Raw genomic sequence first — 26,375 nt, forward strand, 5'->3', positions numbered from 1 at the left:
GTGTGTGGCTTTTTGAATTTTTTTTTGCCAATTCCAATGGTGTGTGCTGACCAAAAAATGCATTTTAGCTTGTCATTATATTGTTTTCCATGTACTATTTCTACTATTCCTTATTAGATCAGGAAGATAATTGTTCCCCCTCAAGGTATGTCTTTTGCTGTTATGTAAGAAATCTAAAAGAGTGTCTCTAAATATTTAATATCAAATTGAGTGAAATTTTCTAAAGTACTGAATTGAGTACTGCATATCTTCGAACATCACCCCCCCCACCCCAGAAAAATGATAGGTACCTGTCTCAATGTCTTTATGTTCCAGATACCTGGTTTCTAAAGTTCTTGGTAATCCTAAGTACAATATTCCTAACAAATAACTCAAAGCATACTAGGGATGAGGATATCACTAATAATAATGAATGTGAATCCATATTTCACATAGTTTTATTGTTACTTTTGTGTTTGACTCATTGTCAGAACTAATTAAGTCATTTGTTTTTATCTTGTTAATGTGTCAGTCAGCGAGCTCTTTTCAGAAGTAGGAAACATGTCAGCTCTGCCCTTTTCTTATTAATAGGAAGAAGGTTTATCCTCAATTTATGGTTCTGTTCCTAAAATGTTTTTAATCTAGTTTAGTTAAAACTAGATCATATAATATGTAAATCCATTTAAGTGGGCACACTGCAGTATAACACAATATGTTAAAGGAAACGATGCCGTCAGTCCCTTTGTGGAGAGAAGACCCACTCTCTCCTCACGGTGTTTGGCAACAGGACATAACTCATGACTGTCTGACATAGGGACTAAATATGGGCAACAAAGTCTATCTACATATTTGCAAAGTTAATTTCTATTTTTAGATTGGAAATAAGTAAAAATAGACATTGTAATATTTTTTCCCCATGCACTCTGGGGACCCTGCACCCCAACTTTGGAGAGTGCTGGTTTCACAGTGTAGGTTGGTGATTCGTTGCTGCAGCGGACATTCTTGGCTTGGTCCCAGCATTCATTCCTGCTTTTCCTGTCAACATTACCCTTATTTTCTTTGGGGTGGGTCCTCATTGGCTTAACTTAGCCCAGCCCAGCCTCCAATCAAAGTGACTGGTATGGAGATGTCAAGAAATTCAATTTAGGCTTTCTTTTTTAAAAAGTGAACCCTAAGATTTTGTAGCAGCTCCCAAAAGAGGCTCTCTCCCTCACCCAGATGGGGTAGTCCAAGGGCATGATGAGGCTGGCACTGCAGCCAGTTTACCACCCTGAGAGCACAAACTGGAACTCCCAGAAGCCACCATATGGAACCCAGGGATGAAATAAGATTGCTGAAGGTAAAGATGAGAGATGGCAAGAAGCAGGATCCTTGCTGACCTTATTTGCGGTCCGGATGAAGGCTTTCCTGAAGCCAGACTTACCCTTGGATCTCTCAGCTACTAGGTGAATAAATTCTGTTTAACTGCATAAGCAATTTAAGTTGGCCTCTCTGTCATCTGCAACCAAAAAATTCCTCACTGATACAGCTATCAACTCCTTTGTTTTGTTGTTATCGTTGTCGGTTCATTTTGTTTTGTTTTGTGTTTATTATAGAGAGTCAAGTTAACCATGCTCTGTAGCACAGAATTATCATCAGTATCTGCAAGGTCCGTCCATTGAATTATTCCCCTAGCAGCACACATTAATTATAAGCTTATGTACCAGGCACTGTTCTAAGTAATTTACATATATTAACACATATGATCTGCAGAACAACCCTACGGAATTTGTATTATTATTATCCCCATTTTACAAATGAGGAAACTGAGACCAGAGGTAAGTAACTTGCCCAAGGTTACTCAGTAAGTAATAAAGCCAAGATTTACTACCAAGGCAAATTTGAACCAAGGTAACCTGGCTCCTAAACCCATGCTCTTAATCACACAGTATACCAGAAAGGCTACACTATGCACATACTAACATTTGGCATTGTCCAACTCTCTAATTTTTGCCACTGTAATGAGTGTAATATTTACCATTTCTTATGTAACTTTGGACAAGTTACTTAAACTCTCTGTGTCTAAGTTTCCTTACCTGTAAAATGGAGGTAATAAAATAAAATTGATTTTATAGGGTTGTTGTGTAGTTTAAATAATGCCAGTGACTGTGAGCATCTTTTCTCTACTTGTTGGCCATTCAGGATTCCTTTTTTTGAGAAACTGCTTGTTCATACCCTTTGACCATTTTTCTACTGAGTTTCCTGTCTTTTTCTTATTGATTTGCAGGGGTCACATATATATTGCAGTTATGTCCATTTTAGATATTACACATCTCCTTCTAATCTATCACTTTTCTGTGGTGCCCTTGTTTAACAGGAATCTTTAATTTTGATATAATCAAATTGATCAATTGTGCTCCAAATGTGGAGAGAATGAAGACATGAAAAACAATGTTTATGCCCTCAGCAACTTAAAACCTGGCTGAAGAATCAAGACTAACAACTATATGAACAAGTGTCAGACACCGTATAACAATATGCAATAAGATGCCAAGTTGCAAGTCTATGTAATCAACTATTAACCTCGGAAAAGTACCCCAATTTTTCTGAGCTTCAGTTTCCTTACTTGGAAAGTGGACACAATAAAAAAATACTTTTCAGTTTGTTGTGATAATTAAATAAAATAAGACCTGGCTCTTGCAGTTAGTACCTGGCATATAATACCAACTGCAATTCAGATGCAAAGCAGATTAATGAAATAATAATGGCTACCATTTACGGAGGGCTGCTACCTGCCTGGCACTTTCTATAAGATATCATATTTAAATTTCACAACCCCCTGCAAGGCATTATTGTCAGATGCAGAAACCTAGGTTCAGAGAGCTTAAGTAATCTGACAAAGTCACACAGCCAGTAAAAGGTGGCAACAAGATTGAAAGCCAGGTTCATTTGACCTCAAACCTCATGTGCTTTCCACTATGCCAAGTTATTGCCAGAAAAGGTACTAGAAAAGCAATGAAACTTTACTTGGATCCTGAAATTTATTTTAAAAAGACAGAATTTGAATAGACAAAAGGAAGAAGGAGGAGAGGAGACCATGCCAGATTCTGAGAGGGTGCAGTGCATGTGCCAGGGATGAAAAGTATTGTGAGTTCTTACAGGGCAGAAGCAAAACTTGTGCAACATAGTGCCCTTCAGTCCCAGCACAGAGATTGGGACAGGGTAGCTGGTGGGGGAATGCCTATTCCCTACTTCTCTTACTTCCATAACGGGGAAGCAGGAGTGCATTTTCTGACTGGGAAGCTTGAAGGAGGAACTAGGGATGTGTCCCTCTGACCCCTCAAGTTTGGGAAGCAGGCCTGCCCCAGGAAGCATGTATTTTCTGCTTTTCCAGAAACTGTAAAACTGCAGTCAGTTTTATACAAGCAGACTTTCCAACTCTGTTTGTGACTGGTGGGGTATGTTCCATTCTGGGGTGAAGTACAAGCAGGTCCTTGTCCCTGCAGATCTAAAGCCACTGCCACCATTCCAGTTTTTACCAGGGACAAGGCTGACATTTTGCTTTCCACCAGTCTGACTCCTGCAGCTATCTCAATGGATTCTGAACTTGCATGGGCAATATGGGTGTTATTTGAAGCCCCCTAAGGCCACAACCGTCAGCACTCAACAAACCATGGTAAAAGAGTGAATGTAATAAGTTCAGAGGACAATGAGAAGATGGCCTGATTTGAGCAGAGGACATATAAGTAGCTTAAGTAAGGTTAGATGGATGACTTACAAGAAAGGCTTTTGGATTTGACGTGGGAAGAGTGCTTAAGTTTCTGAGCAGGGGAAGAGCATGAGGAAGACAGTGTTTATGTAGAGAGAATACGGCAGTGCGCTGCAGTGGAGATTGGGGGGGAGAACTTGGAGCTGGAGGGAACCAGAGGTGGTTTCTATAATTCCTAAGTGAGGGAGGATGAAGGTCTGGCCTAGGGAAGTGGAAATGTGAACGGGGGTGAAAGGATGAAAAGGAGATCTCAAAGGAAAAACTGCCAGGATATGGTCACAACTGGGGTCTGAGAAGTAGAGATAACGTTTTTGAGGGAGCACTCTGAAAGAGGTAGATGAGCAGGCCCAGAGCTGGTGGGAAGTGGGTCTCAGCCTTGGGCACGTTAAATCTGAGGTGTCAAGTTGGTTTGCTCTCCGCATCAGGGACACCGGGCGCACGGTAGGAAAAAAGCTACAGTGGGAGCAGTTTGCGGAGTCAACACTGTCAAAGACTTAGCACACATTTGAGGACCTCTGGGAAGAAGTTGGTGGAGATGTGAAGTATGAACATAGAGGGTGCCCGGGATGACCGGGGTGGGAGTAGGGACACAGGTGAAGCTGGGAGGAGGAGAGCAGGGGGACACCGGTCGCTCCTGGGCTTGAGGGAAGGACGGGATGAGGCTGCAGGCAAACGCTGGAATCAGGATCTTCTCAGCAGAGGAGGATGGCCTCCACCTCCCCCCCTCCCCCCAGGAAATCCACAGTTGAACCCAAAGCAGCTTTCCTCAGGCTGGCTGGTCTTCCGGGCCCTGCGCCCCCTTCCGCGCGCTCTGGCGACAGTGATGCCCTGGACCCGGAGCTGCGGGGGTCCCTCTGCACCTCTGGCCCTCTCTCTATCAGCCGTAGGGGGCGACTTCGGCTCCCCACGCCGCAGGGCCTTTCCTCCCAGGTTCCCGCCCCAGGGCGAGCCAGGGCCCCCGGCATTACCGCCCCACCTGGCCACCGCCGCAGCCCGCACTCGCAGCCTGCCCGAGCTGCAGCAAGCCAGCGGCCCCTCCCGGGGGTGGGGTTTCGGGTCCCCACACCCACACCCCCTCCGCCTTTGTTGCAGTGTCCCCCAGGACCACCCCCTCTGTGCCTTGGCCTCCACGTCCTGGGGGCTAAACTAGGGGCCTGGGTTTCGGGAAAGGGGTTCGGCGGCGCCAGGACGCCCGCGGGCTCCAGGACGTAGCGAGGGGCTGGGAGGAGGGAGCGGAACCCTGAGCCGCGGGGGCCGCTGCTGCAGAAGGGGGAGGAGAATGGGGAGGAGCTGGGGGGCAGGCTGTCGGGGAAGGAGGGGTCTTAAGGGGCGGCGAGGCCAGGTCGGATTTCCTCTGAGGCTGGCGATCCGCGAAGCTCCCACCTTCCCTTAGAGCTCGCTGCAGCCGCCTGCCCCCGCGCCCTCCGGACACCGGAACGGGACCATGGTGAGAGCGGGGTGCGCTGCGCGGAGCCGAGCGCACTGGCCCGACCCCTCTGGGCTGCCGAGGGTGGCCGGGCGGAGGGCGCGAGCCTCCGAGGCACGAGGAAGTTTCCGGGGTCGACACGGGGCCCGGTGCCTTCACTCTCGCTCTTGTCTTTTCCGCAGATGTGGACACGCTGGCTCGCGCTCGCGCTGGTGGCGGTCGCCTGGGTCCACGCCGAGGTAGGTGAGCCTGTGAGGAGGTCCGAACTCAGGCGCCGGGGCCACTGGGGTCTGCGCGTCGCGCCGGCGGTGCGTGCGTCCCGGGGATGCTCTCCCCGGGTAGGACTGGGAGTTTCCATCTGCCGGGTGAGGGGGGGCGCTCGGAGCAGAAATGCTGCTTACGAAACTTAAACCTTAAAATCAGGAAAAGTAGTTTGGGCCGTGAGCGGGAGCCCCCCCGCGGCTAATATGGAAAGAGAGTGGGGAGGGGGAGAGAGGACAAGCAGGGCGGATTGGGATGCAGGCGGCAGCAAGAGCAGGAGCCGAGTTCAAAAAGGCGCCTGAGTTCTTTCCTTCACTTAAGAGGAAATTGAGAATAGTTGGAGACTTTTCCCTTCCGAGTCTGTCTCCTGGGGGAGGGGGGTCGGGGGATCTCGGGAGATTCTTCTTTTAGGGCGGGATAATTTTTTTCTCTTTTATAAAGTAAAATGATGATTCTCTGGGTTTGTTTTTTTTTTTTCTTTTTTTGTAAAGTGCCCTCGGATTTTGCGTTATTATCAGAGCCAAATAACGGCCTTTTAAAATCTCAATTTTTTTCTTAAACTGGCGTTGCGCAAGTATGAGTGATCCATTGCTCTGCTCCTTGAGGGTTCTGCGTTTCCAGTCAAAGTATTTCAGCGCCTTTTGGGTAATGTTTTCTTTTCAACTCCAGTGACCTTCCTGAGACACTACAAACAAACCAACAAACCCTTCGCTCACAAGCCCCTCCATTAACTCAAAGGTTTATGGACAGAAAATAAACAATTCTAAATTCCCTGGGCTCTAGTCTCCAGAAAAGTGAGGTCAGAAACCAAACATTTGATAATTATGGCAGGAAATGTGGAAGGAATTAAAAAGCATGAGGGAGAAGAAATGGAATGTACATTACAAAAGAAATAGCTCCCTGGTGGGTGGTTATTCTCCCTCTTTGAATTTTTTTTCTTCATATTACAGTTTAGCCCCACCCTTAGCATCACAGCTTGACTGCCCAGAAAAGTCATAAAAGCCTGCAAGGTCTTCACGATTACAAAAAAAATACACATTATACTGAACTCTCATTTAATTCACTACCACACTTTTGGTTGATCTGGAAACACGTGCTGTTTTTACTCACAATGAAATAAAAATAGCTAATATTTTTTGGATATCTACTTTGTGTTGTAATAAAACTCCATTTGAGTGATGGGGAAACTAAGTCAGAAAGGTCACGTAATTTATCTAGTGTCCTAAGTTGTTAAATGGTAGAAGTGGGATTTGAACACAGTCAGGCATCGCACCCCAGGCTCTTAACCACTGTCTCACACAAGGACTTCATATTTGCCATGTACTTCTTATATAGCAGACATTGGTTGGGCTGCATGCCTCATTTCTTTTAAAGCTTCCCAGAACCTTGTAGGGTCAGTTTTGTTATCCACAATTTACAGAGGAAGAAACAGGTTCCAGAGACTGGGTAACCTGCCCAAGGTCTCACAGCTAGTTCTCAGGAAGGATCTGAACCCAGCTCCTTCCACTGGTGGAGCTCATCTTGAACTCCAGATCTGCTGCTAATGCATTTTGTTCTCCAGGGTTTGAGTTTGAGGGAGGATCCTTCACTGGCTGATTTAGTCCTGGCTGAGAAACAGCCTTCCATCCTTGCTGTTGCCCTCAAAAGGCAGCTGTAGTCCATTGATGGATGAGGTGAATCCCTGGTTTGTTTTACTGCAGGTTTAGGAATTGCCAGCTAGTGTGTGAAATCGCTCTGTGAACTGGAATGCACATTTGAGGAGTGAGGATGCCATAGGTTCACTCGCCACAAGGCTCTGTAGCCCAAGGTCTGGGATCTATTCTCCCAAGCTGTTTGTACTACACGCCCTCCCCCCCCAACCCCCCAGTGCATTGCAGGGAAAAGCTTAGCCCTCATAGGAAGTTCCCCCAGCAGCAATTTCCTGCTTGAGGTGGAAGAGCAGAAAGTACTCTCACAGAATTCCCAAGGCAAAATCGTGGGGAAGGAGGCAAAATCAAGAAGTGCTGAGGCATGAAAACGGAGGAAGTGGTGCAGAAAGAAGGCTGTGAACTCAGGGTATGTGAGGAGTAGGTATGATGTAGCTTTCATTTCATGACTCCAGATTATTAAGGATTATTTTTTTTATCAGTACAATCTCTTGGTATCTGGCCCTGGTAACATTTGGCAAGTTTTTAATCAATGTTTTAATAATAATAAATGAAAAGGTAAATTAGCCCTAGCAATTTGGATATTACTTTAAGCATTTTATCGTGTAGTTAATGGTGCTTTTGCAGTGGAATATTTTTCCTTGTTAGCTGCAACAACATATAGCAAACAAAGCGAAGTAATGGTATTTACTGTTTTTATTGACATGAATCCACTTTAGTAGACTTTAGGGCTGAAATCGTACAAATATTGTTGAACTTTTAAAATGAAATTTGAAAAACAGAGTTTTCTTGGTGCTTTTTGATTTAATACAAGTGCAAGGATTCAATTCGGCATATTTTTAAAGTATGTGATTGCACAACAAATTATGTTGATAGTTGAAGAAGCCAAGCCTTTGGAATAGTAGTAGACCTCTAGAATCAGGTGTCCCTAGCTTGAGAAAAGGTGGTTGTCATCATTATTAGTGCCAGTCTGTAAATCCTGTTTGGTTAGATTCAAGAAACTATTAACAAATCTCATTAAGGAAAGTGTTATATTTTTAATGTTTTCCATGGTCTCTTGGCACCTCAGGGTTGATTTTTTGACTGCTTCCTCTCTTTCTTTCTTTTTGTCTTAATACTTCAGGCAGCCTCCATCAAACTTCCATCCCATCCACTTGAGCTCACAGCCATGTACTCTTTAGAGTCTGCTTGAAAGAGGGTGTTGGCATGTCTCTTGATGAGCATATATTAGTATCTGCTATGGACGAGGAATGGGGGCTTGCAGCGGCAGAGCAAGCTACCTTGTTTCAGAATCTTTTGGGAGGGGGCTGTGTGGGCCTGCTCACTCTTCCCTCACCCATCCCCCTCCCATTGAGAATTCACTGAGAGGTGTGGATAGTGGAGGCTGGGAAAGGTTGACATGTGCCCTTGAGTCTCAGGAGGTGTGTATGAGTCTACTCTAACACCACAGGCTGGAGGGGACCCTGTGGCCCAACTGCCTGCTTCCAAAAGGCAGCGTTGGCAAGTGCCCAAGCACACTCCACTCTCCGTTGGTGGTTATCTCTGCTGGCACTCTGATTTCCAACATTCCAGGTCTATAAATTCATCATGATAAGTCACAAGTACAGGAGACTGATTCACAAATCAGAACACTCATTCCAGTAAGGGAATACTTAACCTATGAACTGTGAGTGCATCACTTAAGATAACAGCAGCAAGAACAATAACAATTATACAGATAGGCAAGAAGATTATTAGGGCATTGTCCCTCTGAAGCCAGGTTTCATAACCTCATTTATACCCTATTATCAACATACAGTTAAGCAACCACTAGGGGTATTACTGGCAGATGTGGGGTCTCCTCTTTATTCTTTACAATTATTCTAATAGCAGATTCAGGAAGAATCTGCTAGAGTGTGATTTTCCCATTTTCCCTTGATTTTCTCCACATCCTCTGACTGCTTCTTGAAGCTACAGCAAAAACTAGGATTTTAATATCCATCTTGTACATTAACCACTAAAATAATCTCTTGTTTGTTTATCCTTTGGCAAATAAACCCCTTGCTGTGATTCTGGAGACCATTGTTAGAAACTGGGATGTTAAAACATGGCAGTGACTCTGCTGAATAGCCAGAACAGATGGACAGGCACCCTGCACATTGAGGCCCTGGATATTGAAAATGTCTTTAGCAAGGACACGTCACAATTCCCGTAGACGTCTCTGGATTGGGTAATGGAAAGCAGGAGTCCATTCTCAGGCTCAGAGGAATGAGTTTGGGAAGAGCTGTGAGGTGGGGGCATGGGCTGCATGAATGTAATGTCCCAAAGAAGAAGATAAAGTCTTCAAAGTCAGTGAGGCAGGAAGACACATGTTTCCAGGAGAACAGGGAAAGGGTGAGCTGTAAATGCCAGTGGTCACACATAGAGAATTGAAAATGTCATGGTGTCTTTTTCCTGCTCCTTTTCAAATAAATGGACATCCAGACAGAAATTTCTAGTAGCCACAAATAGCATTAGCTTAAGGACACCAGATATTATAGGACTGAAAAACAACTTATACTTAGATGGGTTCATTTTGTAAGCTACGTGACTGATGTCCTGCAGGTCAAATGCATACTTTTCTCTAAGGTTCCATCTTCTGTCACTTGTGACTTTGGCATGAGGTGCTTTCTCCAAGAGTGAGTCATTAACAGCACAGGCCTTCCCTTCACGGTGCCCATCAGTCAGTATTCCCTGATGTAGGCTGAGCGTGCCCTACACAGGGCAGAGTCATGGATGAAGTGCAAGACATGGTCTCTGCCCTCAGGTTGCTTACAATCTAATGGTGGGCCGTTAGATTTAAACTGTGGCAGCTGTAATGTATAATATTATAACTGCATGATGAACAACTATCTTTATTATTATTATTGCTTTTTTTTACATTAACAGAGGACTTCCCCTGATTTTTAAAGTTATTTTACATTAGTACAATGCACAAATCTTTAATGTGTAGTTTGATGAACTTTTGCATATGAATATACCCATGTAGCCACCACCCAATCAAGACTGAGGGAGTTGGTACAGTAAGGAGGCTATGAACTCAGGGTGTGTGGAAACAGTTAAAATGAAAAAAAGTGAGGTATAGATGTGATCAAGGTTACATTTCATCACTTGATGATCATTATCATTTAATTAGTCCAGTCTCTTAATGTCTGTCCCTACTAACATTTGGCAAGCTTTTAATTCATGTTTTAACAATAATGAACCTTTAATAATTCATGAAAAGGTAAATGAACCCTCTCCATATGAGACTTGCACTTTGGATATTATTTTAAGCATTTTTAACTTGTAGTTAACAGTGCTTGCAGTAGAAAATTGTTTTCCTTGTTAGCTACAAAAACATAGCAAACACAGTTAAATACAGTCTTTATTGACATGAATTCATTTTAGCAAACTTTGTATAGCTGACTTGACTGTTTCGCTGATGGATATTTCAGGGCTCCATATAATCTACACTGAGAAACCAAATCAAGGAAAGAAACTCAAATAATTCTATTTGACCACTTTACCCTGGTCATTATTACTTTTAAAGGGACTCTACATAAGATGCCTATCACATTATTTATGAAAGCTAAAAACTTAAAACCTACTACATACCTAACAAGAGGAGAAGAGTTAAGAGTTAACAGCAATGTATGCCACTAAAAGTTATGTTTACAAAAAATTTAAGGCTCTGGCAAATGATTATCATTTAAATAAAAAAGCAGAACACCCCCCCACTCCAATGCCTATCCTCACAACTATGTAAAAATTTATAGAGAAGTATGACAAAATGTCTTAAAATCCATCATGAGGATTCTTGTGACATCTCACCTTTTTCTAGAGGAATTTATCCTTCTAATATATGCTATTTTATTTAAATAAAAAAGTGTTATTTTCTGATAAAATATGGAAATTAAATATGTTCATAAAAAGCTCAGAGAATATAGAAAAAACTAGAGCAATGAATAAAGTTGCCCATAATTCTACCACCTAAAGATAAACTAGCCCTTCATCCCTCCTTTCAGAGAAATTATCAAAGTCAGTTAAAAGATGTATGTGATATGCCTACTAGACACTGTAAGCAATGAAAATTAGTGCCTCCCAACACTATGATAAATCACCTGCAGAGATGGAACAAACATGGTGTGCATGTCACCACTACCCTCTCCCTTACCCATGGCAGACCTTACTAATCAATCATAGAATTCTTCCTTCTGAGCCTGGAGGAGGTTAGAAAATCCTTCTCAGCAATGCTCTAGACAGCCACTAGCAGTTACTCTGTGTGTGTAACTGTGTGAGATAAAAGACATTTGCCTTTTCTGCTGGAAAAGTCAATCCAATTTGACAGACATTGGTATATCTTTAGCCAGAATTAAGATGATTAGAAGACAGAGATTGGGACTATGAAACAACAACAACATGGGGTAATAGGTGCTGGAGCTAGGGTAGCAAATGGATGAAAATGTCGAGAAAACAGCAGTTTGTTCCTGGCTCAAGCTTCTAAGTTCTTTAGATGAGTTCGAACACCTTAAACACGTAAGCCAAACTCTCTAATATTGGCCATCAACAAAAATATGAGAATTTTCTTGGCTCTTCTGCTGGAGTAAATAGTTGTTCTTGCTAAGGCTCTAAGAGCTGCTGCTGTCCTAGATAACAGCTTCTGCATTAGCAGCCGCCTGGCAAGAAACTGCTAATGGAAAGCTCTTTGGGTAGTTGGAGTACAGAATATATCCTGTAAATCTGCATCTTCTGCTGTGGTTGGAGGATTTCCATGTAATCTCTTTGCAGACTTTTTATATGCTCATTTGGAAGCCATCACTAGTAAGCTCTTCCCAAGATTGTCTGAATTTATGACCTTTAAAATGTTTCCTGTATAACCCCAGACACTTTGTGACCAACTAAGCTGTTGCCAAAACAAGTCATGTGACACATGGCAAAAGCATGATATGTTGCAGGCCCGGTTTATACATATGTGTGGCATGGGAGATTGGCTTGAATTGGCTTGAGGTAGGGAAAATGTCTTTTACTACTTTTTATCGTAGTCAAGATTTAAAATCCTGTGTCTGAGGCAAAATTTGTCTTATTCCACAGTCTGTCTTCTGTCCCTCAGTGATAGTAAATGAATGTAATTTATTGATCTACAGCAGTGCTAGTTACACCAGTCACTCTGCACATATACTGCTATTAAGAATAGTGTGGGCTTCCCTGGTGGCGCAGTGGTTGAGAATCTGCCTGCCAATGCAGGGGACACGGGTTCGAGCCCTGGTCTGGGAGGATCCCACATGCCGCGGAGCAACTAGGCCCGTGAGCCACAACTACTGAGCCTGCGCGTCTGGAGCCTGTGCTCCGCAACAAGAGAGGCCACGATAGTGAGAGGCCCGCGCACCGCGATGAAGAGTGGCCCCCGCTTGCCACAACTAGAGGAAGCCCTCGCACAGAAACGAAGACCCAACACAGCCCAAAAAATTAAATAAATAAATAAATAATAATTAAAGGTGCTAATGATTTAAAAAAAAAAGAATAGTGTGGAACTAAAAGCAGTACCATATTGGTCCCTATCCTGAAGTAGCTGCTACCACCATAGCTACTGTACAGCTCAAATGGACCAGGCCATTAGGGGGCCAAATCTATGGCATTCACAGAAATTACCACCCCCTTCCTCACCTCTTGCTGCTGGTGCAGAAATCCCTGACATGCAGCTGTGGGATGGATGCCTTCTCAGAATTTGAGAGGCTCCGTGGGAGCTGCTGGGGCCATTTTCAGGCTGTTCACCGTGACCACTTCACCAGTCTGTCCAGTAGGTGGCAGCTTTTTGTGTGGAACTTCATCTGAAATTGTGTCTGTTCCTGGAGTGTTAGCGCTTTTCTCTTATTTCGTGTTTTCATGTCACTCAGGCCTTCTACTGAGTTCCTTTCTTCATTCTCTTCTCTTGTTCTCACATCTGGGTGTTTCCAAGTCTTATCTTTTACGTGGACCGCGTTACAGAACTTTCTTATTATTAAGAAGAACATAGTGAAAGAGTCCTTGATTTAGAAGTCCTGCTCTTCCCCTTTCTTGCTAATGTTACCTTTTTAAAGCCACCTAATTAATATCTCTGACTTGCAGCTTCAGTTAAGAGCAAGGGCTTTGGGGTAATGAATAGGTTTGAATTCTGGCCATGTCGAGCTGTGAAACCATGAGCAAGTTACTTTACCTCCCTGAGCTTACTTTCTTCATTTGTAAAATGAATAATGGCTAGACGTCTCTCTTGCCTATCAATCCAATTAGATAATAGAAAAGCCTCTTCTCCTCATAGCACACAGTCAACACCAAACACTTGCAAAAAAGAAGTGCATCTTAAGAGTCCCTACTGGGCACTGATAAAGAATGTTTTTAACTCTAATGATTTCAACAAGAGAATTCTCAATTTACACATTAACGTTCACTAGGCATTGTCTGTATTTGTACAACCTGTGCACTGGCTCAGGTTGTTGTTCTGTTCACTGATTTATTGTTGAGAGGAAGTATAGCATAATGGTTTAGCACTCAGGCCTTGAAGCTACATTACCTGAGTTTAAATCCTAGCGTAGCCCTTATTAGCCCTGTGAACTTGGGGAACTTACTTAACCTCTCTGGGTCTGTTTCCTCATCTATAAAATGGGCTTAATATGGAGTATTTACCCCGTAAGTTAGTTGTGAGAATCAAGTAAGCTATTCCATGTAAAGCAATTAGAAGAGTGGTTTGGCACACAGAGTACAGTAAATGTTAGCTATTATTATCAAGCTTGTGGCATCTCTACTTATTGGAAGAGCTCCAAAAGCTATGGTTTGTGTGTGTGTGTGTGTGTGTGTGTGTGTGTTTGCACACTCGCATGTGCTCATGGCTGGCAGAACTCCCCTTGCTTCCTTTATTCTCTCCAGAGATTAAGGATCACCTTTTAAAAGACAACTAGAATATTTATTTCAGTGGATGCTTTGACGCCCAGAATTCATATCAGAACCCTTGCCTCTACTGAGCCAATCTTGCCTTCAAACTTCCAGCATTTCCTCTGTGAAGCCACAGCTCTGTTATTCCTCCGGGAAAAGAGTTAAGGACTCACTGAGCACCTTCCATGCACAGGCAGTGCATGTTGAAAGCCAGCATAGGTTTTCCCTGAAGACTGAGTGAACAAGACAGAGAACTGGAAAGGGAAGAAGAGTGAGAAAAGGCAAAAAAGAGAGGTGATAAAACTCCTCTGGAATTTTTCCAGATTCAGTTTTTCTCCTGTGCCCACCCTTCATACACATGGAGGTGGCCACCAGATATCTTGGATTTTTTGTGGGCTTTTTCATTTGCATATATTCTTGCTGTAGTCCCCGTAGCACGGCCTGTTCCCGTACCACAAATTCTCAATTTGGGGTTTAGAAAATATGATCAGGCAAAGGAATAGAACGCTTTGCTTTCACTGTTTGAAAAATAAATACCTTCTCTCAAAGACAGGGTAGGAAGTGTTCCTGGAGCAGGCTGATTTGTCCGTTTGGGAACCAAGGCAGTGCTTTGGGTGTTTTGCACACAAACTTGAGTCCTCTGCTGGGTGCAGCTGTGTCTGGCAGCCAGCCCTGACTGCAGCCTCACGTGGCCACCAATTCCCAGGCCCCGGAGCCTGGTCTCTTTATTGCTCCCTGTGTTGCTCTCTTCATCTTTTCCCTCTACCTTCTTGTCTTTCCTTTTCTTTCTCATCTCCTTCCTCCACCATAACAGAGAGGTCATCGTGGAGTGTTTGGGCTGCATTTTCAGAGCTGCCAAAACATGCACAGAGCACCAGGTTCACATTTCATGCAGAGAGAAAGCTGCACAAAATCTTGATGCCATTATTTTGCTTCACCCATCTGGGACAAAGTAACAGTCCTCCAGGTAAACTCAAAGAAGGAAAGGTTTCCTGTTGTCTGTCAGGCACTGAGTTAATGCTGGTGACTAAGACACAGACCTGTCCCCAGAGGGCTTGCGGTCCACCGGGGGAGGCAGACAGGGCGGAGTGACCCAGCATTGTAAGTGCTAGGACAGGGCTGACAACCTAACCCAGCACTGGGGGTTGTGGGAAGGCCTCAGAGAGGGTGTGCCCCCAAGCTGAGCCCCAGATATGAGTGGTGTTAGCCAGACAACAGCAGGGAGAGGGAAAGAGCCTTATCTAACTCTCACAACATGATGCTGTTACTATAATCTTCATTTATCAGTGAAGAAACCATGGCTCAGAAGATTCAGTTAGTTACCCCAAATCAGTCACCTAGTAAATCGTAAAGCCAGGATACAAACCCAGGACTTCCAACTCTCAAGGAAGGCAAATACTCTGTGTTCAAGTGTGCTTAAGGTCCAATGAGTCTTATTTCTGAAAGTGACTTTGAAAACAAAGCAAAGACCTTTTCTCTAGGTTATGTGGACTCAAAAACAGCTGCACAGGCTCTGTCATTTAACTCTTCATGCTCTATCAGCTGCAAGTGCCTGGATCAATACTTGAGGCCTGGTCATGGTCATTCTGGCCACATCGACATGGGGATGGCCTCAACTTGGTTCGGGTCCAGGTGCTTCTTTGACCCACATTGAAGTACAGTATAGTTGTCCCATCAGAGCACTTGCCTCATAATGGTCAGTGACTCAGGAGCTGCTTTAAAACAGTTTCTTTGTCCTTCAGATGTATTCACAGCAATTCCACATTGAATAAGACCAAACTGCAAGACAGCTCTAAGACTCCAGCTGAGTGTCTGGGTATGGTTGTTCAGACTGTCGACTGCACAGAAGTGGCTGGCCAAGGGGGCCAGCTGGGCTGACTCCATCCTGCACCCTGCTTACCAGTCTCTGTGCCCTATCCTGGGCCTTGTCTGCCCACCCAGAGGGAGAACCACCTTTTTTCTAACTGATGTGCAGAGCTTCCCAGACCCAACATTTTCTCTCAGATATAAGATGCTTATTTGACTATGGTGGCCATTTCTCCTCTGTACATTTTGTAAATTGATATCATTCAGAGTCTTAGAAAGCTTTCATAACAGGCCTCCATCAAAAGCCAGTTCTGTATTTTTGTGGATTTTCCTCATGGATTACCTAAGACGATACAAATGGAAATTTTTAAAAATCTGTCCTTTTACAACCAAAAATGTGCTACTTTTGGCTCTTGCCCAACTCAATCTAGTTTGGGAACTATGATTCGCCAGGAATTGAGAAAAGCATTCCTAGCTTCCCCCGGATTGCTGGATTAGCACAGCTTCTCTCAGCCCACAGCTGAATTCCAGCCCCGAGGAAGAAACGTCTTAGACAGAGTGAACTCCCAGCCTGGAGCCTGTCAGAGGTTGTGTCATGTGTTTGCATTAGCTGAATAAAAAGCAAGCAGGCTTTCTGGCCTTACTCCCCCTCCTCCCCACACCCCCCTCTGGAGAGGCCGGTTAAAGTCTAGACAGTGTCTGCTTGGCAGTGAGCCTTTTCAGCACAGTCTGCACAGTTGTGCAGCTCTGACTTGGGTTGCCTCTCTTCACTCATTCCCTCCCCCCTCGCCCCCGTTTTCTTAGTTAGCCTTAAACTGTCTCAGGGGACTGGCATGAGCCACACATGTAAGAAGCAGGTGAATGAATTTATGAGACCGTCAGCATTCAGCTGTCCTGAGAGGTTCAGAGTTGAGAAAATATCAGCAGTGCTGGCTGCAGCTGTGACTGAGTTTACAGAGATTCCCTGATGTGAGTCAGCTTCCAACAAGCCTCCATTTATTGGCCAGAGATGGGCTGGAGGGAACCCAGGACAGACAGTGGCACCCAGGTAATGAGCCTCGTGCCGTCCTTGGTGTAGTGAACTTGGGCAAGTCACTGGGCCCCTCATCTGCAAAATATGGGGGTTAGAGTAGGGGAGCTCTCAAACCCAGCTCTGAAATCCTATCCATATAAAAGGAGGCAGACATTTTAGGTTGGATTGTCAAAGTATTCTACTTAATGGAGTTAGGATATTTGATTACCTCTTGTCTTAATTGACGGCCCAAGGAGGAGCAGTTTGAAAGAGAAGCTGGCCCAGGAATGGGAAAAGAGAATGAGTAAAAGCAGGAGGCATTTTGTGTCCCTTGCTTTCTCCTGTGTGCATTGAATGAAATATAAACAGTACATCACGTGGCACCCGAACAGTCTTCATGCCCAGAAATCCCAGTTGCTGTCTATTCTACAGAAAGGTATCACTTGATTTTTCCACTTTAGAAAGCAGCTAATCCACAACACTGGGCAAGAAATGAAGGATGCTGGGTCTTCTTGGGGTTGAGCAAGGAATCTTTTTTTTAAAAAAGAAGACAACCCAAGATTCCAAAACATGCAACTGGAGCTTTTACTAAACTTACAAAAAAACAAAAACAAAACTTTCTTCTGACCTTTGTAAACGTTCACATTTTCTTTTCAAAATAATGATGCAATATTGAAACAGCTTACAAAAATCATTGTCTGAAAGCATTGCATGGACCCTATTTTGTTTTCCAGAGCTCTTCTTGCCTTCTCACCATGTTGCCTGGCCCATGAGCAGGATCCTGGGTTTCCTCAACAGGAATTGATGAAGTTCCTGCCCTGGTCCTCATGCCTTCTCTCTAAATCTGTTCAGGGCTCTTGTTACAGCTGAGGGCACTGCTCTTTGGCCTTGACCTCAGTGGTTAAATCAAGTGACTTGAGAGGGTGAATGCAGTAAGGAAGCAGAGGCCAATGCAGATATTTTAGTCCTGTTTAATGCTTGGTACCTTAACTGCACTCTAGTTCCCGAATCCCACTAGGCAATCCCAGTATGCTAAATTGTGCTGACTTTTGGTTCTGAATGGGGGGCCAGCCCAGTGCTGTCTGTGGCTTTCCTAATAAGGCCACTTGTACAGTGTCAGAATTGAATTCAAATTGGCTGTGCTCCAGGGTAGACTATATACACAGACACACCCATAAATTTTACTACTTAATTGACTTAAGTTTCACTACTTGGAGAATGTGACCATCTACTTATAGCTCAAATACACTCCCCTCACAAAAACAAATTCCTGTGGAAACTAAAGAAGAGAAGCATATATGTTGTTAAATTTCCCTTAATTTGATTGTTGTGTTTAATCTAGTTTGGTACTTCTGTTATAATGTCCTGATTTCTTTCTGAGCCTAGTGATATAGATCAGTGCTTATTTTTGTGGTTGTGAAGTTTGCTTGTTAACTTAATCAGTGTATGTCATTCATTCATTCATTCATTCATTCCCTACCTCATTCCAAGAATAAGAAGTATGTTTTTCTTCTCAAATTCTATGGCTAGCATGTCCTACTAGTTTTTGTTAGGGTCACGCTAAATAGACATATTTTCCATTTTGGAGAAGGGCTCAAGTTTATGGCATAACAGTTGCAACAGAGAAAAATAAAATGGATGGAGAACTTAAAATTCCTGATGACTCACCAGGATACCTGGCTCATCTAGATTTTAATGTGAAATTGACACACTAGTGTGGAATTTCTATTAGAGCAGCTAAAACTTTTGAAGCAGAATTCCAGGTGCTCGCACTGAGCCCAGACTCAGACATACCAGAGTTCCCGTCATTGTCAGGTTCCCTATCAGGAGGACCCAGGTGTGGCTTCTGGGGGGCCCAACCCAGCTCACAAAACCTGCTCGGGAATGGTGGCAGAATTCACAAATGCTCAGAACGTTCAGCTTCACTTTTCCAAGGGCATTCCCATCCTTGGGTCTTCACCGTATGCTATGATTACAGTGCTACAATTAATTGGGGCAGGCTGAGGTCTACATCAGAAGCAGGAAATTCACCTGGCTTCTCCTTAGCGTCCTTAGGATCTTTCAGGAATCTGTTCATTTGTGCTTTGTCCCCCCTACCCCTCCTCTAGCCTTCTGTCCTTGGCATTTTCTATTTTCTTTCGTTTCTTAGCCTGTGTGGCCTTGGCCTTGCCAGCAGCCACATGCAGAGAAGCAGACTTCCTAGTTTAGCTCTTTATTTTAAGGGTAAAGCCTTTCACTTTATGCATTAATTGGTGTCTGTATCATGTTCAACAAAAGAGTAATTTTCTGCGTGGCATCAAGGGCTGACTAATAATCAAAGAAAACCCCAGCACAAGGATATCCACTTCAGGTATGAGTTTGTTTGGGATTTCTCAATTTCCTTTCCTGGGGGATGGGACTAGAAGGGAGAATGGCATTGGGAAGTGTTTTGAGCAGAGGCCAGACATTCAAGTCTTTGCTAAATGTTGAGTAAAATAAATTCAGTACTCACTGCAGACTTATTTCTTAATAAAATTTTCTAAGCTGTCTGTGGACCGTATTGTTTAAAGGGCAGTTAAAAAGTTAACGGTTTTCTCTCTGAGAAATACAACTGGAAAAGAGTCTTTGTGTTTTTATTTTCTATGAAAGAACGGGTATAATATAACCTGGATGATAATAAGAAACTGTATTTTTTTTGTTTGTTATATGCCCTATCTAGGCTTTCTCTTTTTTTACATAAAAATAAATAAACCATGAAGGTGATATGAAATCCTGTAAGAACAACCAACACTTGAGGATTATTAACCCTGCTGTGTTGGTCATTTGACAGCTTAGGTAATTGCATTTTCCCTCTAAATTCCCTTTACACATCTGATCAAACAGAAGGCTCTTCACTTCTTGCCTAAGTTGCTTCACCAAATTGCTGTGTGAATTAGAGAGCAAACTGGGTTCCTACCCGGGGGCTATAGTTCAGTTGGTGATTGGGTTATTTTTCTAAGTAATGCTACCATTATTTGGCCTAGGGTAAATGGCATTGTCATTTAGTGACCATAATTACTCACGTTACAGTGGCCTGGAGTGCAAAGAACTCCTCATTCCCCAATGATCTGTTTAACTCCAGGAAAGTCTTCTCTCTAACCAGGTTGGGGAAGCGAGCATGTGTGTGCGCGTGTGTGTGTGTGTGTGTGTGTGTGGCTTCCATGCAGCTGAGGACTATTATGGTCTCTACATTACCAGTCTGTGGATTTACATGTGACAACAGCCATATTCAGAAAGTCATGACATTCTCTTTGAGGGAGAGACAAAGGATTCTAAGACCAGGGGTGTTCAAAGCATGGAACTGTCCTAAAACAGTTTCTTGTTTAGAAATGGGTGGAGTAAATAGGAAGAAGGAAGGTAGTGTTGGGGAAGACTACAGGCAGAGGGGGGAGGCTGTGGTGGGAGTGGGAGACTCTCACCGTTAGCTGTAGTTGGGTAAGTAAAGGAAGAAGGGGTGATAAAGTGAAGAATATCTGTTTTTTTATCTTAAATGCTTTGTGAGGAAATGCTGTGAGTGAACTCTGCTGATACATACGATCAGAAAAGAAAGGTGACTGTTTTTACTAAATGAATGTATGGACCATAAGCAAAACTCAAAACAGCAAATGATAATGCACAAGCTGTAAATTAAAACAGCACCTGTATATAGTGCGTATAGCAAGGGAGATAACGATACAAAGTACCTTACGTAAGGTGAGTGCTCAATAAATAGTAGCTGCTATTCTCTTGTTGTTGCTTGAATTCCAGGGGAGAGTGGAACTACAGGGAGAGACATACAGAGCCTAAACCCATGTTTCTCAAACTGAGTACTGAGTGATGTTAATATTTGTGCTAGGTTAAATGGTTTTTTAGTTGCAAGACCTCAGAGCCTTATAATGTTCATGTGCATTATTTATCTTCCTCTCTAAAAGAAAGTACTATAAGCAGTGTTTTCCAGACATTTCACCACAGAAAACCATTTCGAAAAATACCATAAATATTTAAAGACTAGTGGAACAGTTTGGAAATATGGGTCAATTCTAGACAGATTTCCATAAGCAGAGTCTGTTTACCCCAGGTCTTAGTGAGCTTGCTGAACTCACTTCCTAAACTATAATTCAATTTCATGAAGAAGGCATGGGACTCATCGGGATCCCAGGGCCAGTCTGACAGAAGATTCTTCTGAGCCTGACTCTAGACTGGACCATTGGCATGTCCATGTCTATACCTACCTAGAACTGGCTGGGGTTTTTTATTACCAGCTTGAAGTATCCAGGAATCTTCTTTTTGATTTTTCACTTGCCCCATCCATACCCAGTCAGTCCATCAGCAAATTCTGTCGGCTCTGCTCTCAGAGTATATCACCTCTCAATTGACTGTTCTGTCTCCATCACCACCACCTTAGTCCATGCCACCATCATTTTGTACTTGGACTACTGCAGTAGCATCCTAGCTGCTCTACCCCTTTGCCCTCTAGCTTTCTCCATCTACTTCTCTGCACAGCAACCTGAGTAATCTTCATAAAGCACTTATATAATCACGTCACTCTTCTATGTAAAGCCCTCATCTCATTAAGAATAAAATATAAACTTCTTACCCGTGCCTACAGGGCCCTACATGCTCCAGCTCTTGCTTGCTTTTTCCAACTCACCTCTCATTGCTCTCCCTGTTGGGCCCTGTGTCACAGCCACAGTAGCCTTTCTCCTGGTCCAGGAACATGACAAATTCCACCCTGCTTCAGAACCTTCACACTTTCCTTCTGTCTGAACTGCTCCATTCATCCCTCAGGTCTCAGCTCAAAAGAGTGTTTCCTAACTATTCGATCTAAGTGGTGACCTCTTTCCCAGATTTCTCTGTCAGACATGCTCTATATTCTTCTAAACATTCATCACAATCTGAAATGATCTTGTTATTTGTGTTTACTCACTGTCCTTCCTCTAGAATATGTACTCCTTCAGGACAGAGCCCTTCTTTCTCCTTTACCAATGAATCCCCAGCACCTAGAACTGAGCTTAGCATATAGTAGGTGCTCAGTAAGTAATCTGTGGAATTAATCCACTGGCCAAATGTATTGATCAATGCACTCAAATATCTCATCTGCAGTATGAGAAGATGCATAGTATCCTGCCCACCTCAATCATTTCTGTGCCAGATTCTGCAAGTATATTGTGCACCTGGGAAGGTGGTTAATAGCACGTGTCCATCAACACTTTGCTTAACCTTGGACATGGTAGTAATGCTGGGCTTGCTTAGTCTGAAACCTGGATTCTGATTCTCTCAGCTCCAGGTAAAGTTGGAATTTATACAGACACCAGCTGAATAGTAAATATTTTTATTCTTTCTTTCCATGATCAGCAATTCTGATTTAACTGGGCCTCATTCCCAGAGTAAGCAAATGTCCCAAGGAATGTAAAATAAAGCATTAAATTTTGTTTTCGGTGATTCTTTGCCCCAAGGCCTCTGGTCAGTTTGTCTTCTGACCTCACCATTTGCTGAGACCTTTACTTTTTGGGATGCTTTCTGCTTTTGTTCTTTCTTCTGTTTCATTTGGATGGGACCTGTGATGTCCCCAGTATGGGTAAAACAATGTCTCTGGATTTCCACATTAGATCTCAGAGAGGTCTTCTCTCCTGGGGAAAGCTCCACCAGAGGCACAGTGACCAGTAGTGAGTGGAGTCCCAGGGAACAGACCACCCCCTTATCTGCAGTTTTACTCTCTAAGCTCTCCTGCCGTTGACCCACAGACCATGTTCCCGACTTCCGCCACATCTTGCTCCGCTTTTCAGTGAAGTCAGTTCAGTGTGTGGCATTTCTCTCGTGTTCAGTCAGTTAAAAATGAAGGAGAACAGAGCTTTAAGAACTATACCGCCACATAATACTTGGGAATGTTTTTGCCACAAATGATAATCTGTGTGTAGTTACTAAGCTAGTGGGTTTGGGGTAGAGTTTTCTAATGCAGTCCTTAGGGAAAACAAAATGAACAGAAAAGGAGGTCTTTGTGCATTGTTGGTATAGTTTAAGGGTCTCACAGGATTTTAATCTCTGCAAAGATAGGGAGTTTGCTACAGTGGAGCAGGATACCTGGCACATTCTCACTAGTGGGCCTCCTGTCAGCTAAGGCCTGATTGGCCAGCACAAGTAGGTTTTGCCGCTCCTTCCCCCCAAGCTGTGGCTTCCCAACTGCTCCAAGGAAAGAACGCAAGGCAGGAATATCTCAAGAAGAATAGAATGTGCATGTTTTCATTGACTTTAATCTCAAGGCACTAAAAGTGTGTGTGTGTGTGTGATATTATTGAAAGCTGACGGCAACAGAGCAAGTATATCAGTAGAGTGGAAAAATGAAAAAAAGAGTTTTGAGAAATATCCACCTCGTTGTGAAAGTTGTCTGTGGACTTCTATGCAAAAAAAAAAAAAAAGCGGATTTAAGTAGTTAAGGCTCAAAATATGTAGTTTAATTAGCCCTTTAACACTGTTTCATGAGATAAGCCATACAGTCCTAAAATAGGAAGTAGCAAACATTTTATCTTCCTTATAGAGGATACCAGAAGGGTGAAGTGCCTTGTCCACAGGCATTGAAAGCTGAGTCAGAATTAGGCTTAAGCGCCCACAATGCCTGTCCAGTTTCAAAGGACTAGGTATTCTTTCAGTTTCCTGGTCTCAGACGCAGCCCAGCATGCTGCCTTCCCCATGTGATCAGATAATATCTGTTGACTTCTATAATACACACCACTTCTGAAACAGTCCCAGTTAAAGTCTTAATCTTTCTATCTAAACTCTCCTCCTTGACTCAGCTCTCAGTAATGTGTCAGAACTCAGAACTTACTGTTTAGAACTGTGCTGTTCAGCAGGAAAAGCCACTAGCCACAGGTGGCTCTTGAGCACTTGAAATGTGGCCAGTCCCATTAAGATGTGCTGTAAGTATAAAATATATGCCGGATTTCAAAGACTTAGTATGAATAGAAGAGTGTAAAATGTCTCATTAATAATTATTACATGCTGAAATGGTAATCTTTTGGCTATGTTGGCTTCATAAAACAAATTATTAAAATAATTTTATCTGTTTCATTTGGCTTTTTAAAGTATGGCTACTAGAAAATTTTAACTCATTTATGAGCCTGGTGTTATATTTCTATTGGACAGCACTGCTCTCGACAGTTGTCACCTAATCATATGTTGTATTTAGCCACACATTGTCTTGAGTTAGCTCTTATTAGATTGTGTTGTTCTGTTATTTAAAATTCCATCTTCTCATCTAAACTGTCACCAGCTTAGGGACATGGACTAGGCTTTATTGTTCCTTGAGTCCGTAGCATCTAGCATGATGTTTGGTATTTTGTTGCTTGATTATTCCATATTTTGCTGACTTTCTCCAAAATAGGTTTTGTCCAATTCCAGTCTGGACAATGATAAGGAAGTGCAGGTTAAATTGTGTTTGGAGGTGTAGCATTTTTCAAAAGGATTGATTGTATGTAATTCTTAATTTGTTCCAGAAAGATTAACATTCCTCTAAACTGGACTTTTAAAACCCAGGAAACATGCAGTGGGTGCTGGAATTTCCTGACACTCCTGCCCAGCAGAGAGCAGCAGTGTTAATTGATGATTAAGGGTCGTAATTGCCACCCAAAAATCTTGGGGAAGCTCTACATGAAGCTCAGAGATTTTGAGCCCCATTTTCCGGAACCTGTCAGGGTATAGGTCCAGGTAAATAAGGCACATTGGCCCCAGTGGCTGCCAACCTTGAACCAGGGTTGAGAGGAGAGGGCTACGACCAGCCATGATTGCTAAGTAACTGCCAGGAACTCTGACCGGATGGCTGTGATTCCCAGAGTCCCTGAGAAAATACTAGGGGATGCACCCTGGGTGGCCTTACCCTTTAAACATCCTACAATTTTGTTACTGAGGTTGTGGCTGGACCACATGCTCATAATTTCTAGGCTGGCTGTATTATACCTAAAATACAGCCATTTCTGCTGGTTCCCTGGGAGAGTCTGACCTTTCCCTGGGTTTTGTGACCAGAGGATCCCTGAGCCACTGCTTTTGGGTCTGTTGTTAAGGAATATTTAAGAATGCAGCTTTGGAAACCTCCCCTCTTCAGGGGGAGATTTATTAGGTCTCACTGCTGTGGAATGATCCCACTCCATTGACCACATTATTGCCGTAAATTCATTGAGAACCATCTCCCTTTGGCAAAGATGCATGAAATGAATGCTTGTCTCTTTAGAGAAGTCATTAGAAGGATTTGTAATGACAAAGATTTTGAAGTAACAGTGGTCTCATCTGCCCAGGTTCCCCAGCTTTGCAGCAGCAGAACCCCATGAATATCCTCATGTGACAGTTGAATCAAGGGAGATTAAAGCTACAAGAGGCAGCTCAGGCCCAAAATAGTACCTTCTTTGGGTTTTTCATCTTTCCTAGGTTATGCCCTAGGAAAACTGAGTCCCAAAATCTATAGCTGGGTTTCTAGGGTCTCATAGACACCAGGTAAGAATTCCCACATTATAAAATGAAAATAAGCATTTTCCACTTGGGCAGCCTAATAGTTAAGGTGACCATGTGTCACAGTTTATGCCTGCTGTCCAAGTAATCTATTTGAAAGTTCCCCCTTTTACTCTCAGAAATGTCCCAGTTTGGCTGATAAAAATGTATCATTGTCCTACCATGAGCACATGTTCCCCCACTCAAGCTCACATACCCCTACTTGCCCTCAGCATTCATCCAGCATCCCCCTCATAGAGGAGCTAGGCTCCATTGTGATATATAAATTAAGCCTGCAGCTTCCTTCGCTGGTCCTCAGGCTCAGATCCAGAAAGCTCCTGGGGCCAGAGACTGCCCAGAGAACAGTATCACCTGCACAAACTCTTCTCCAAGGATCAACTTCCTTTGGATGCCATCTGAATGTAGCCCTTCATTTGCATTTGGAATTGCTCTGGGTATGTACCCGGGCAGTGGGAAGTGAGGAGGAACTGGGTAGGGAGAGTCCTCAGGAGTCTGGGAGTGGGTAGGCTAGAGAAACAGACCCTGCTTGTGGAGCCTGAGGGTGATGACCACCACCTGCCTCTGGCATTTCGTTGGAAGATTGTATTCCTCAGACTCCAGGTTTTCCCCCTACTTCCCCCCAGTGCCCCCCCTCCCCCTGCCCCTGTCTGGCAGTTGCCATGACAACACAATGTCTGAGCACTTCTAATTACATCTGTCCGTTTCTCCTAGAACCATACCAAGCCACACGTATGGAGACTTCATTTAGTCCAGAGTTTCTTGCTGGGTTTTAACCCCTTCTGCATACCCTGGGCTGGAGAATAATTGCCAGGATGCTGCAAACTTGACAGATGCTTTTCAGCTACACTACCCCAAAAGAGTCCCAAGGCTTTGTCTATGTCTTTAAAGAGGAGACTTAGGCTGCTCTGCTATGCTGGGTCTCTGGGTCTCTCTATTCTATTTTGTTCCAATCAACCCTGCCTTCTTGGCTTTCCCCCCACTCTCTTGCCCTCTCCATCCTGTCAAATGGTCTCAGCTCTTGGTTGGACATCACAATTCCTTTTCCCCAAGCACCAGGGGAAATAAATCACTTGGGCACAGCTAAGTCTTTGCCCTGCC

At 43.6% G+C, this 26,375-nt stretch overlaps 1 protein-coding gene across 1 annotated transcript in view; it reads left to right on the forward strand.

The window, feature by feature from the left end:
• The first annotated feature begins 5,043 nt into the window (after nucleotides 1-5,043).
• Nucleotides 5,044-26,375, forward strand: part of FSTL1 (follistatin like 1) — a 51,460-nt gene continuing 30,128 nt past the window's right edge. The window contains exons 1-2 of the mRNA XM_036850556.1: nucleotides 5,044-5,174; nucleotides 5,336-5,392. Coding sequence (XP_036706451.1) covers nucleotides 5,172-5,174; nucleotides 5,336-5,392 — 60 coding nt within the window. The 5' untranslated portion in view covers nucleotides 5,044-5,171. The remainder of the gene's footprint in view (nucleotides 5,175-5,335; nucleotides 5,393-26,375) is intronic.

Source organism: Balaenoptera musculus, chromosome 4 (assembly GCF_009873245.2).
Source record: "Balaenoptera musculus isolate JJ_BM4_2016_0621 chromosome 4, mBalMus1.pri.v3, whole genome shotgun sequence".
NCBI classification, from domain to species: domain Eukaryota; kingdom Metazoa; phylum Chordata; class Mammalia; order Artiodactyla; family Balaenopteridae; genus Balaenoptera; species Balaenoptera musculus.